The sequence below is a fragment of the Thalassophryne amazonica genome, chromosome 14 (assembly GCF_902500255.1).
Source record: "Thalassophryne amazonica chromosome 14, fThaAma1.1, whole genome shotgun sequence".
In the NCBI taxonomy this organism is placed as follows: Eukaryota; Metazoa; Chordata; class Actinopteri; order Batrachoidiformes; family Batrachoididae; genus Thalassophryne; species Thalassophryne amazonica.
In genome coordinates, this window is record NC_047116.1 from 21,572,497 (window position 1) to 21,587,546 (window position 15,050).

Genomic DNA, 15,050 nt, shown 5'->3' on the forward strand with positions numbered 1-15,050 from the left:
CGACTACAGTACAAAATCACCCAATAAAACAAGAACAACCTCTTGTGTAAGCTAAACAACGCATAAGGGACATTTTTTTTACTATTAGCTGAACCAGCAAACATACAACTAGATGTTTTTGGGACCAGACCCCTTCAGAGGATCCTTGGGTATGACCAGAATGACTGTGCTAACATCCGCGAAATAAGTTCAGAAGTGTTATTAGGTTCCAAAACTGCATTTTGGGGGGTTTTAGAATTGTTTATTTCTCTCTAACTTTTACATAATATATAATGAAAAGGTTATAGTTACACACAAACTCTAGCTCCCAGCCTGTGATGTCACCATGCTAACATCTGCGAAATAAGTTCAGAAGTGTTATTAGGTTCCAAAACTGCATTTTGGGGGGTTTTAGAATTGTTTATTTCTCTCTAACTTTGACATAATATATAATGAAAAGGTTATAGTTACACACAAACTCTAGCTCCCAGCCTGTGATGTCACCATGCTAACATCTGCGAAATAAGTTCAGAGGTGTTATTAGGTTCCAAAAATGGCATTTTCAGTTTTAGTAGTATTTATTTCTCACTAGCTTTTACATAATATATGAGAAACATGTATATAAACACACACGCAGCCGAGTGTGAAGCGTCCGGGATGAAAATCAGCACTTCCAAATCCGAGGTCATGGTTCTCGACCGGAAAAAGGTGCTTTGCCCTCTTCAGGTCGGTGGAGTGTCCTTGCCTCAAGTGGAGGAGTTTAAGTATCTCAGGGTCTTGTTCACGAGTGAGGGACAGATGGAGCATGAGATCGATAGACGGATCGGTGCAGCATCTACAGTGATGTGTTCGCTGTATCAGACCGTCATGGTGAAGAGCGAGCTGAGTAGGGGGGCAAAGCTCTCAATTTACCAATCGAGCTACGTTCCGATCCTCACCTATGGTCATGAGATTTGGCTCATGACCGAAAGAATGAGATTGCGAGTACAAGCGGCCGAGATGAGTTTCCTCCGCAGGGTGGCTGGGCACTCCCTTAGAGATAGGGTGAGGAGCTTGGTCACTCAGGAGGAGCTCGGAGTCGAGCCGCTGCTCCTCCACATCGAAAGGAGTCAGTTGAGGTGGCTCGGGCATCTTTTCCGGATGACCCCTGGATGCCTCGCTGGAGAGGTGTTCCAGGCACGTCCCATTGGGAGGAGGCCCCGGGGAAGACCCAGGACATGCTGGAGGGACTACATCTCTCGGCTGGCTTGGGAACACCTTGGGGAGCTGGGGGAGGTGTGTGTGGATCGGGAGGTCTGGGCGGCTTTGCTTGAGCTGCTGCCCCCGCGACCCGACTCTGGATAAAGCGGAAGAAAATGGATGGATGGATGGATGGATGGATATAAACACACAAAAAGAAGCGGCTTTGGAAAGACCAGCCACTGACATCACTGCGTGCAGAGCTACTCTGACTGGCTGTCACGCCTGCCACTCAAAAACAAAACAGAACAGGTTCAAACAGAACGTGAGTTTTTAACCTCTCAAAATACCTCTTACAGTATGTCAAGGTTAGCCGTCTTCGAACTTGTCCAAGGTCTGTGTCCCAAGAATGTTCCCTTTGATTTTGAAGACTGTGGCGGTAACAGAATTGGATTTATGCTGAACACAGACAGACAGACAGATGCCAAGTCTTTGCAATACCCGATGGCCATATGTTGACCTCGGGTATTGCGAATGGACCAAACAGTAAAGTGTTGTCAAGTCACTGATGAATTAGTTCAGCTGTTGCTTCTTTACACTGTACAAAACAGTGTTGAGGTGCTGAAAACGCCCGATTCTCAACCTCTTCTGCAAAAAACTCATGGCTGTTATTTACCAGATTCATATCTCAATGCAGCACACACACACACACACACAGAGTCTTCCTTGAGTCCCGACCCCCAGCCATCCTGCTACACTACATCTGCCCAACCGTCCCGCCTCTGCTTATCTTCAAACACTCTCAATTTCTCACCCCAGGAAACACACCGGCATTCTGCTTCATAATAAATCAGGAACCAGTGTCCACATTTTAATAACCTACACTCATGTCAGAATATGAGGTGGTGGAAAAAACCCACAGACTCCTGTTTACATCACCACCACTTTTATGATTTCTTTTGTGTGAGGGTTTTCAATAATAAAATCCTATCAGCTAAACACAACCCACAAACTCACCCTGTAAATTCACCAGATCCGATCCTGAGAGCTTTTATGCAACTCACTGACCTCGTCGAGACAACACACTGGTATGTCAGCTCAGCCCCCTCCCACAGCCGGTCCACAGGCCGTATATTATCAGGGTAATTACCTTTAGAGAATAGATGTCTTTCTAATGCCTCCCCATTAACTTCATGGGTACACTGACAGTCTCTGCTGTGTGCTCTGGCTTCACAATGCCATACCTCACTGATCATCACGCTCATGAATTCAATAATGACACACAATGGGACATTTTTCCACCAGGCAAAGGTAGAGACAGCAACGGAAGGTCAGCCGGGAGCAGCTGCACACCACGCTGTGAGTAATGTGGCAGCGGAGATGCTTTAATGGCCAACAGAATGAAAATATACAGGGAGAACATGCAACAGACAACGGGCTTATCTTGTCTTTCACATTTGAACAAGCTATCCTATAATTAGGCCACAGCTTGTCTGGACAAAATGTGAGTGAGCTAAGCTCTTGTTTATTTCACAGCTTGAGGCCAACGTCAACACGCAAGGCCAGGTGTTCAGCAGCTGCACCCGATGAGGTAAGGAGGACCTCAAAATGACCACCTGGGGTGATCATTTTGAGGTCCTTCTTACCTCATCGGGTTAGAAAAGAAGCACTCGCGCTTCTTTTCTTGCATGGGTAACAGCTTATTAGTCTTCATGATCAATGCTACTTCCCTACAAGCTTGAGACAGTATAACAGCACAAGTCCATTCAAGTTGAAAGCAAAACCACTTGTACTCCTGTCGCTCCTGGTCATGCGGTATAACTCAGGTTTCTTAGCTATACGGAACAGTGACGTAAGATCGATAATGTTTCCCAGTGGACAAAAGTCCCAATTCCCAAAGTCATCTTTAGACTAAAGGCCGTTTTGTTTCTTCCACACTACTCCACATCGGCATATCAATCATCATTTGGAGAAAGCTGAGTGGGTGGTCTCTTTGACAATTCTGCATCGCGACTACGTTCAGTCCTGTTGGTCTAGCATAGCACAGCAGAGCATGTTATCTACCACAGAAGGATCATTTAGTTCTTTTTTTTGCTGAAGACCCTTCCTGATGCAACTCCAGGGCCTGGTTTCATAAAGCAGTCTAATCTTTCAGTCTGTTAAACTTTTTTAGTCAACTACAGTTAGTCGCCCAACATTATTCATCTAATCACCATTTCACATCAACTGAATTGTAGATTAGCCATCTTACCTTAGTTGACAGTTTTCACGGGCAAACCGCCTCACACATGCCGTTGCCAAGAGACGGCTCCAATGTGCGACAATTTTGTTTACTTCCGGGTTGGTTGTTGTCATGAACTATGTAGCCTTTGTTTCACTAACTGGCTTTATTAACACTTACGGACCCACATGAACAGCAGAATGACGTACTTAGCTCTTAGCCTAGCAGTTTCATGCTTCAGTTTCTTCTTCTACACTTCCGTCAAGCCTTTTTTGTGTACACAATGTTGCTCAGCATAACAGCGATGCCTGGTGGCTCGTGTGAGAACCGTCCCAAACACATGATGACAGTCGTCTGCTGCAATGATGACCAAAAGTGGAGGAAGCTCTCCTTTTGAAGGAATGCAAGCGACATAGGGGTGCTCTTGAGTGTTCCATCAAGTGGTGGTACATGATAGCCACCATTTTTTGAGTTAAGACACTGACGTTTTGTTGACTAAAATAAGATTAGCCTCCTCTGTAAGTAAGTGTTTTGCACTCGGGGTCGCTACAGCAAATCCAAGGTGGATCTGCATGTTGAATTGGCACAGGTTTTACGCCGGATGCCCTTCCTGACACAACTCCACATTACATGGAGTAATGTGGCAGGGGTGGGATTTGAACCCAGAACCTACTGCACTGAAACCAAGCACATTAACCACTTGGCCATCACCCTTGCCAGGCTAAAAACTTTAATCGGATAATGTGAAATTTTGGCCGACTAAGCGCTATGTGCAACAACTAATGTCAAAAAAATGGTCAACTGAGTTTATTCGACTAAACAAGATTAGATTACTTTATGAAACCGGGTCCAGTTCTGCTTGGAGAAACACATATACCCACTGATCTTCTTAAGTGGTCTCCCAGCTAAGTATTCATCAGGACCAACTCTACTGAGCTTCTGAGAGCTGACCGGATCAGGTGTATGCAGAGCAGATTAGCTGGTAGATTTCAATGCAAGTTAAAATATAACGCAACGCTAAAATACCCTCGGTCATATGAGCATTGTCTTCTTTATAATTTGCTGTTGTTTAATTAATTATTAAGATCCTATTATCTTATGTACAATTTGTACATGTTCAAATCAAATCAGCATTTCTTCATGTTGTGCAAATCAAATAATATTTGTAGATCACCCTCTGTGCATTTGCAGGTATTAATGATACAAATTTAACTCCATAGAAAGTTAGCTTTGAGCTAGCAGACTTTAGCATGCATGCTAATGTTTACAAAATGTCTTGTAAATGTCTCCAGGGGTGTTATCAGGTTCCAAAAACTGCGTTTTCAGTTTTAGAAGTGTTCATTTCTTGCTAGCTTATACATAATATATGACAAAGAGGATAAATTTATACACAAACGAAGCAGAGTTTTGCAGCTAGCTACCAGCCTGTGCAAACCACCATGCTAACATCCGCAACATGCAAACTGTGCCTGTGCAAACCACCATGCTAATGTCTGTGAAATGTCATGTAAATAAGTTCAGACATGTTATTGGGTTCCAAAAACAGCATTTTCAGTTTTAGAAGTGCTTATTTCTCGCTAGCTTTTACATAATATATGATAACGACAATATATTTACACACAAACGAAGCAGAATTTTGCAGCTAGCTACCAGCCTGTGCAAACCACCATGCTAATGTCCACGAAATGTCATGTAAATTAGTTCAGAGGTGTTACTGGGTTCCAAAAACAGAATTTTCAGTTCTAGAAGTGCTTATTTCTCGCGAGCTTTTACATAATATATGAGAAACATGCATATAAACACACAAAACAAAGTAGTTTTGGAAAGACCAGCCACTAATGTCACGGTGCAGCTCTACTCTGATTAAAATACTCAAAAAAACTGAACAGACTGAAACAGAATGTGACTTTTCAGCCTCTTAAAATACCACTTAGGTCAAGGTTAGCCATCTTTGAACTTGTCCAAGGTCTGTGTCCCCAGAATGCTCCCTGTGAATTTGAAGCCTCTGGCAAAAATAGGACTGGAATTATGCTGAGCACAGACAGATGGACAGACAGACGCAAAATCTTCACAATACTCGATAGCCATATTTGGTGGCCTCGGGTAAAAATGATACCAATAGGTGGCGTGTTATCGATTTTGGACAACCTAGCTGACTGCTCCAATGCCGAGACAGTTTGATAGCTGATTCAAGTAGCTCTACTCTCTAGGAATACCACATAGATGATCCCAAAAAGTACTTCTCATACTGCACTCACATGTTGGCAGAATACAGCAGAAAGCAAATGGGGTACTGCATTGTTTTTAAAAGAGAGGATGATGGACAGTTCCTCCATCGCTGGCTCTGACAGCGGCAGCAACACACCGTGATGATGCATGTCATTGAAAGTTTAACAGTTTTAGCTTGTTCCAGTTTCCACAATAACATAAGTTTCTACAAACTGAATTATGTACTATTCCTGTATATCACTGCTACATGCCAGATTCAAAAAATTGGAAAAGATCCTGTTCTTGGATACAGTAATGTCCTACCTCTTTCATTAGAGAAATGGAGATTTCAGAAAAGCATAATTACCAGCACTAAAAATTGTGTTTCTTGACATTTAATGCATCAAGCTACTCTATTATTTTGTTGTACTTCAAACTCATCCTGACCGCAGCTATAAACTCAATAAATCAGCTCTTTTCAATAAGCATCAGAAACAAAGCACCACTGAAAGTTGTTGGGGAGGCAAGTCAGGGTGTCCAAAGCATCTGTGTCATTTGTTTATCCATAATTCTCTTGTCAGCCAGATGTTGTACAGATGCCCAGCAGTAAAAACCAGCCTAAAGATCTTCCAGAGTAATTGGGATACGATCATCTTAGCCTCCTGGTTTGTTGATCTCTGTGGTATGTCAGCTGACGTTTCTTTAGGTTTGTTGTGTTTGCCAGCAGGCAGTCATCTATCAGTTTGGCTAATCTAGCAAAAAAAAATATGTTGATGCAGAGGTTAGCCTACTTAGCGCTGCGGTGCGAGACCCATAAGGTGAGTCACAGCTCTCAACTATATTCAAAGCCTCAGAAGACAAAGGACGAGGCATAAACTCTGACCGACCACCGAAAAACATTAATTCACCACTACAATTTGCAACAAGGGGGATTAGGGATGCACTGATCGAATATAATTTTCTCCTAATACACATTCTCATATTTAATCACAGTGTGAAACAAAGTACAGATTCAGCACCAGAGGCGAGAGCATCGCTGATGAGTGCTAAGATCCTTTTTAAAAGTGTAATGATTAATTTATAATCTCTGTAACTCAATCATAAATTCTTAATAACAGGAGTGAAACCCCAAATTATTATCACTACACATATCAAATCCTTTCATTATCAATCTAATTACATTTTAATATTAAAAGTCATCTATCACAAATCTGCTTCTATTATTTACAGATATCTGCTGATACTCTGTAACTGCTGCAGTATTACATGACAAATGGTTGTAGTTTTGATTTTCCATCATATATTGCGGAGAGGACTGTAAAACCTGATACGTTATTCCATGTCTAACAACTTCAAGCAACCAATTACTGCAAAACGTTTAAGTATAATTAACTCAAACAATTTAACCAACAAGACCTATTTCATTAATAAAATAAACAATGTTCATTTGTGTTCAAACAACCTAAAAGAGCATAATAATGTAATGTCCTAAAAAATATTAAAACATTTAGCACTATGACTCATAGATCCTGAAGGGACTTTATTATTTTTGAACAACTTGTTCTAACAACATGGCCACATTCAATGATGTGACTGTTTTAAATTATCTTTCAGTCACGTTTTCCCTCTAAATCATAATGACAGACTGCATCTTAATCTGGGAGCTATTATAATATTCATTTTTTGTTTTACCAAGGCAGACTCAGATGGTATCTATATTGCAATTAAAAAAAAAAAACACCAACAACAAGGGCATATGTATTTGTGCAAGCTAAGTACACTGTTTTTGCAATGGTGCAAATGATAGGGTGTGTTGTTCTGAAACTTAAGTGTCGGCGGATCAATCCCTGAATAGTTCTGTATATCAAAGTGCCATTGGTAAAGACACGGAAGACCAAAATCGAAGTCACAACCCCATTTAGTACCATAGCCAAATCAACCACAACCTCTCTCCTATATGCCTTACCTTCCTTCTCCACTGAGAACTGAAAAAACTGCACTTTTTCACAACTGCTTCAGTGATTGCAGCTGAAAACAAAACAGCACACCATCTTTCCGTTAGAAGTGATGCTGTGTTTGTGCAGGCTGTCCCAAGAAGTAATTAAATCCCACAATATCATGCAGGGGTTCAAACGAGACTGCGGTTCCCTATTGGGCACCGTAGTCTTGTTTGAGGGTGGGTGATAAAGGGGTTAAATGAAAGAGCATATGACGCAAAAATTGTACTTCCGGGGACAGCCCCATTATCGATATTCACATTAAATGTCGCGAAAACTTACCAACATAACCTCTCCCATTTGTGTTGTCTTTCCTTCTCCACTGGGAACTGAAAAACTGCACTTTTCGCGACTGCTTCTGTGATTGCAGGCAAAAACAAAACAGGGAAGTGATGCTGTGTTTGTGTTGTGCACTGGCAGGCTGTCCCCGGAAAGAGGTCAAATCTTGCTATATCACACAGGGCTTCAAACGAGACTGTGGTACCCCATTAATTTCATCTTCATCTCGTCTCATGATCATGCTTCACTGCTTCGTCCGTCTTTATAACTCATGGCTGTCTCATGAAATATTGTGACATTTTTTTGGGAACTTTCGCCAACTGAGACAGTAGACCATACGCCTCTGCGATCTCTTGTTTACTCACTAATGCCTCCAAGATGGCCAAACATCCAGGTCACACGTGTAATGCTGATGTCAGGGAAAACACTCTGTAGCATTCTGTTGTTAGCATTCTAACTCAATAGGACGCTGCAGTCTCGTTTGAACCCTGTGTGATACTGCGGGATTTGGCCACTTATGGGGACTGGTGTACCATTTTATTTTCGGCTGCAATCACCAAAGCAGTCCCGAAAACTGCAGTTTTTCAGTTCCCAGTGGAGAAAAGAAAACGAGGCAAATGGGAGACATCGTGTCGTAAGTGTTAGCCTACACAGCTAACCAGAGTACCGCCTTACACGTTTGAGCTCCGGGTCATAAACCGCAACACATGCCCACTTTCCACCGCATCATAACTTTTTCTTTGTATTTTCACTTTGTTTGCGTGTAATTTGCTCAAAACCTCAGAGAAAATGCAATGTTTCCATCCCGGAAGTAGAGATATGACGTCATATGCGCCATATTTTAACTCTTTAGCACCGCCCTCAAATGAGACTACGGTGCCCTATACTGGACCGAGTAAAATAGTTTTTATGATGAGTAAGTTTAACCCAAAAACATCTAAGTATATGGTCTATGTTGAATATTTCTGGAGTTTACCTTTAAATTGTCTTGGTATTGAAAATGCAGTGTGAACACCAGGAAACCAAACAAAAGAATCATAAGATTTGTTCGGGTTCTGCGTGTAAACTGCAAATATTTTCATGTCGGGTATCAATGCAAATGGATTCCTAATAAATGCTATGGATTTTGGTACATTTATGTGAGCCTGTTTGCCAGATAATAACTGTTCTTCATGAGAGGATAAAGCGCCAAGATGTAGAAGGATGAAATCGAGACACAACGGTTCGGTTTTTTTCCACATCACATTCCGGACTTATCCAGATGTGGATTTCATGAACTCCGAAACCGTTTCTCACAAAGAAGTTAATGTTTCATATCAAATATCTGTCACGCCGCACAAACTCCAAACAAAAAAGAAAGAGGGGACGAATATTTTTTTTTTTTTTTAGTTTAAAATTCAAACTTACCTCAGCGTTACAAGCTGTAAGAGCCAACAGGAAAAGCACGGCGACGCTCGGCAACATCTGGACAAGAAAAAAAAAAGACAAAAGAGAAAAGAAAGAAAAAAGTGTGATTCAGGAGAAAACACACAAAACATTCCCGTTTCGCTTCCGCTACGGTTTCTGGTCAGGGTGAGGGGAAAAACTTGTGGCATATGTTACTTTCAAGTTACCATTTTGGAGGAAAAAATGGAGCTGGTTTGTGTCGACGCGACGGCGAACAGGAGCTCCGAGATTCTTTCAGCAAATTTTGAGGAGCAGCAGCAGTGGAGGAGTCGGTGCTGCCTTTGCCCGTCTGTGCGCCTCCTCTTGCTTCACTGACGTGGCCAATAAAAATGTCTGGAAACCTCCGAGAACCTTAAAAATCCACACACAAAAGACGAGCAGGAGGGAGGAGAAAATGGGTGTGAGGGACGCCGGGTACTTGTGGGGACCACGCTGTCCTTATGGGGACGTAAAAACACCACCAATGCTTGGCGCAAAAAAAAAAAAATGTTTTGTGTTAATTTCCCGTTGGGTACACAGGCGGAGCGAGATGGATGGATTTCGGATTATAACATGCCCGTATATAGAGGGGGTTCAGGGGGTTCAACCCCCCCGAGAATTCTGATTTTTTTTTTTTCTGATCTGGATATCAACGTTATGTATTTTCTTTTCATTGATAATAAGCAACAAGCACTAACTGTTACACAGCTATTATCACACACCCTCAAGTTTCAATTTCCTCTGCCAGAGTAATCCTTTAAGTGATCAAAGGGGAAACTGCTAGATAAACTTTTCCCATGGGGGTTGAGAATTTTTGCTCCCTGGTCCCTATCCTCCTCTGATATCAAACAGATTAGTAGGCTTGTAAATACCCATGTAGACACACAATTACACTTGTCTGACCAAGCAGAGGAAAAAAATATGGAATCACTCAATTCTGAGGAAAAAATTATGGAATCACCCTGTAAATTTTCATCCCCAAAACTGACACCTGCATCATATCAGATCTGCTCGTTAGTCTGCATCTAAAAAGGAGTGAACACACCTTGGAGAGCTGTTGCACCAAGTGGACTGACATGAACCATGGCTCCAACACGAGAGATGTCAATTGAAACAAAGGAGAGGATTATCAAACTCTTAAAAGAGAGTAAATCATCACGCAATGTTGCAAAAGATGTTGTGTGGGCCGCCAGAAGAGGAGGTACTGCTGGCCCACCACCAGAGGGTGCCCTGTCTGGAGTGCGGGCTCCAGGCACCAGAGGGCGCAGCCGCCTCACAGGAGCAGCCAGGGTGACAGCTGTCACGCATCACCTGCAACAGCTGTTACCAATCATCTGATCGGCAGGAGTATATCAGCAGGACGACGTCTCCACCTCTTGGCCGAGATATCGTTCTACCTGGAAGGTAATATTCTCAGCTGACTGCTTGACAGTAACCTTTTGTGATTTTTGTGAGTGATAGCAGACTTTTTCTCCAACGAGAGGTGGAGGTAGCTTCCCTGCCGTGCAGGTTGCTGGGTGCAAACGCGCCCACGTTTAATTGTGTTCTTGTTCCTCGCCAGCAGTACCAGGTCTGACACACGGAGGCAGTGGCCACCTGGGAGTTCGGGACTTGGCGGCTCCAGTATTCCCGGGGTCTGGTGGCGGAGGAAATCGTGTGGTTCCGGTTCTGCTTTGGACAGGCGTCTCCTATCTTCGAGCCTGCCCACACAACACCTTTGTGAATTGACTCTGGTCTATTGTTGTAATCTGTTGTATTTGTTGTGCACATTCACAACAGTAAAGTGTTGTTATTTGACCTGCTCCATTGTCCGTTCATTTGCGCCCCCTGTTGTGGGTCCGTGTACCTACACTTTCCCAACAGATGTTGGTTGTTCACAGTCAGCTGTGTCTAAACTCTGGACCAAATACAAACAACATGGGAAGGTTGTTAAAGGCAAACATACTGGTAGACCAAGGAAGACATCAAAGCGTCAAGACAGAAAACTTAAAGCAATATGTCTCAAAAATCGAAAAATGTACAACAAAACAAATGAGGAACGAATGGGAGGAAACTGGAGTCAACGTCTGTGACCGAACTGTAAGAAACTGCCTAAAGGAAATGGGATTTACATACAGAAAAGCCAAATGAAAGGCATCATTAACACCTAAACAGAAAAAAACAAGGTTACAAAGGGCTAAGAAAAAGCAATCGTGGACTGTGGATGACTGGATGAAAGTCATATTCAGTGATGAATCTCGAATCTGCATTGGGCAAGGTGATGATGCTGGAACTTTTGTTTGGTGCCGTTCCAATGAGATTTATAAAGATGACTGCCTGAAGAGAACATGTAAATTTCCACAGTCATTGATGATATGGGGCTGCATGTCAGGTAAAGGCACTGGGGAGATGGCTGTCATTACATCATCAATAAATGCACAAGTTTATGTTGATATTTTGGACAATTGAAAGGATGTTTGGGGATGATGAAATCATTTTTCAAGATGATAATGCATCTTGCCGTAGAGCAAAAACTGCAAAAACATTCCTTGCAAAAAGACACATAGGGTCAATGTCAATGAGCAGATCTGATTTGATGCAGGTGTTAATTTGGGGGATGAAAATTTACAGGGTGATTCCATAATTTTTTCCTCAGAATTGAGTGATTCCATATTTTTTTCCTCTGCTTGGTCTAAAAAAGTAACCGTTAATGACTGCCACAATCTTTTTTTCTTGATTTCTTAAAGTGTTTCTTAAAGCCAGAAAGTTGCCATTTGAAATGACTTTAGTTTTGTGTCATGTCTGTGATCTGCTTTTTTTCTACAAAATTAAACAACTGAATGAACATCCTCCGAGGCCGGTGATTCCATAATTTTTGCCAGGGGTTGTATAAGCTGAGAAATAAAGGGAGCTTCTCCTTCCAGTTGCAAATACTGTAAAGGTGCAAATATTTGCGTGGGATTTATTATGCGAATTTTGCGAGTTAAACAAGGTCGCCAAATTAAATACTGCTATTTTAATACCTAACATACATATACGTACATATTCTTAATGTAAACGTGAATATTAATACCGCTAAATACGAGGTCTGTTAGAAAACTATCCAACCTTTTTATTTTTTGCAAAAACTATATGGATTTGAATCATGTGGGCTTGCATCAGCCAACCTTGAACCTTTTTTTTTCACGCCTGTTGGTTGCGTCATTTGCAACCGACAGGCAGATATAAAGTTTGCATTAATGTTATCTTGGTTCTTCCTGGGTGGTTCTTATGGCAACTGATCCAATCCCAAGCAAGGACTATTTGTATATAAAAATGTATTTCCTAAAATGATACATTTTGGGTTTCAAATGAAATTTATGTAGCTTTTTACCACTCGAAATCCTCAAAAAGCTTCGCCCCCCTGAGCCCCCACGAGGGCGTTGCCCCTCGACCCCACCGGGGGCCCTGCGGCCCACTGGACCCCCAACTCAAGGATTTGAACCCCCCCTTTCACAGTCCTATATACAGCCCTGATAACCCCCCACCACCACCACCACATACAGCAAAACTATGAACTGAATACCATTCATTGTTTCAGATACACTCAAAAACCCATATAAAAGTGCCAGAAACGTTAGAACTAACCACAAGCCTTGGGATGTTAAAGATTACAAAAAATTAAGAACTTCAAGATAAAAAATTACACACATTCTCAAAGTCGCTATCCAGGCAGATTAACTTCGAAGGGCAGAGTTTCTCGGTGAAAACATCGCCGAACTCATTACAAATACATGTACTTTGGTCACTTATCAAACGGGTCAGACTCGTCAATAAAGTCAATTTAATGTACAACGGTTCCGTTTAGGTCAGCTTGGTGTATAAATCTCATTGTTCCAAGCAATGATAGCTGTCAGCTGGCTGTTAGAAGCAAGTTAGAGACAATAAAAAAACAGCTGATTTCAATAAAACAGCATACAGCCCGAGTGTGTTTTCACTGAGGGGCAAGTCACGGAAATATGAATTCTCGCCTTCCGAGTGGTCACTTTGCCGAAGTGACCTAGCGCCGACCTTAAGAATACACAGACTCATCTTCAACCGCTTATCAAAGAGTGGGTCGTCTGGGGCTGGATCTCCGCAGTCATAGGGCATAAGGCAGGGTCAACCTAGTGTCTCACGGCAGTTCGTGATGGATTTACAAAAAATACATTAACCTATTGGTTTGTGATGGGGGCACAAAAAATGGGGTGCTTTTCATGACGGGGGGCACGAAATGTGACTTTTTTTTTAGATATGTTGGTATTCTCCAATATTGATGTGATGAGAATTTTTTTTAAAGTCTGACATTTATCATGTTTTGGAAATAAACTCTTCAAATATACGAGAACACTTGAGCAACAATGAACTCAATCAGCCATTCATCATTGATGAAATACGAAAGCAAATCAAAATAGTGTATAATAACATATAAAGGGATGCTCAAGTTCTGCTCAAGTTAAAAGATGGGAAGTCAACTAATTGGTCACATAATAAACAAATTAATTGAAACAATACACCTGAATATAAATTTGTCAACCTAGTATTTGAGTCAGGCTTCATTCCAACAGACTGGACGTGGATTAATTAAACCATTATACAAAAACAAAGGCTCTACTGACAAACTGAACAATTACAGACGGATCATTTTTATTGCTATATTAAATGCCAGACTTCCAAAACATCAAGATGCAGGTGACCTGACTGCCGAAGAGCAAACAGATTTTTGAGGAGGATGTTCAACCCCGATCATATCTTTGTATTACATAGAACACCAGAAATTAATTTACACCTCCAGAGCAAGAAAAAACTGTTTTGCACATTTATTGCTTATCTATTGATTCCCTTTGATACTGCTGACAAATCGTCTCTACAGGCCAAAGCGGTTTCTTACGATATTAATTAGCTTGAGAGGTGCTGCAAAGAGGAATGGGCAAAACTGCCCAAAGATATGTAGGTGTACCAAGCTTGTGGCATCATATTCAAGAACGCTGCCAAACGTGCATCAACAAAGTATTGACCAACGGGTGTGAATATGTACATGTGACTTTTTTAGTTTTTTTTTTTTTTTTTGGGGGGGGGGGGGGGGTATAAATTTGCAAAAATTTAATAAAAACCTTTTTCATGTTGTCATTATGGGGTTCTGTGAGTAGAATTTTGAGGGAAAAATGTATTTACTCCATTTGGAAATAAAGCTATAACATACCAAAATGTGGAAAAAATAAAGCACTGAATACTTTCCGGATGGACTGTATCTGTGTGTAGTAAACGTGTTGAACTTGTAGAGAAATTCACTTGCACTATCAGCCTAGCCGCACGCTTTTTTCATGATACTGTCACGAAATGCATCACAATAATGTAATGCATTTTTCACCCTAACCCTAACCCCCACATGCCAGGTATCACAAACTAATAAATTAAATCACTTTTTGTGATGCCATCATGAACTGGCATGAGGCTATCTTTAATTTCTAGGGATATTAGTGGCAGCTTGTGGCATTGATTGTTGTGTGTTGGGGGGTTTGGCTGGACATTTTGGTGTTTTCTTTTCTTTGCTCTCCAGGTGGTATGCAAACTGGTTTTTGTCTGTGGAGAAGGTGCTGGCAGAAGAATCCTTCACCCTCATCAGCATTATTGGCTGCACTTGTGGAGGATGTTCACGTGCAGGCCTAATGACTTGCAGCACCTGTGGATGATGCTCATGTGCAAACTTAAAGACTTTCAGCTGAAGCAGATAATGAGATGGCGTTCTGCATTTAAGCCATGAG

General features: G+C 41.7%; 1 protein-coding gene across 1 annotated transcript in view; it reads right to left on the reverse strand.

Moving 5' to 3' along the window:
* The window catches only part of LOC117524787 (follistatin-related protein 1-like), a 69,503-nt gene extending 59,750 nt beyond the window's left edge, over window positions 1–9,753 (reverse strand). The window contains exons 1-2 of the mRNA XM_034186607.1: window positions 9,477–9,753; window positions 9,271–9,327 (exon numbers count right to left, since the gene is read on the reverse strand). Of these exons, the coding sequence (XP_034042498.1) occupies window positions 9,271–9,327; window positions 9,477–9,479 (60 nt within the window). The 5' untranslated portion in view covers window positions 9,480–9,753. The remainder of the gene's footprint in view (window positions 1–9,270; window positions 9,328–9,476) is intronic.
* Between the last annotated feature and the right edge of the window lie 5,297 nt (window positions 9,754–15,050).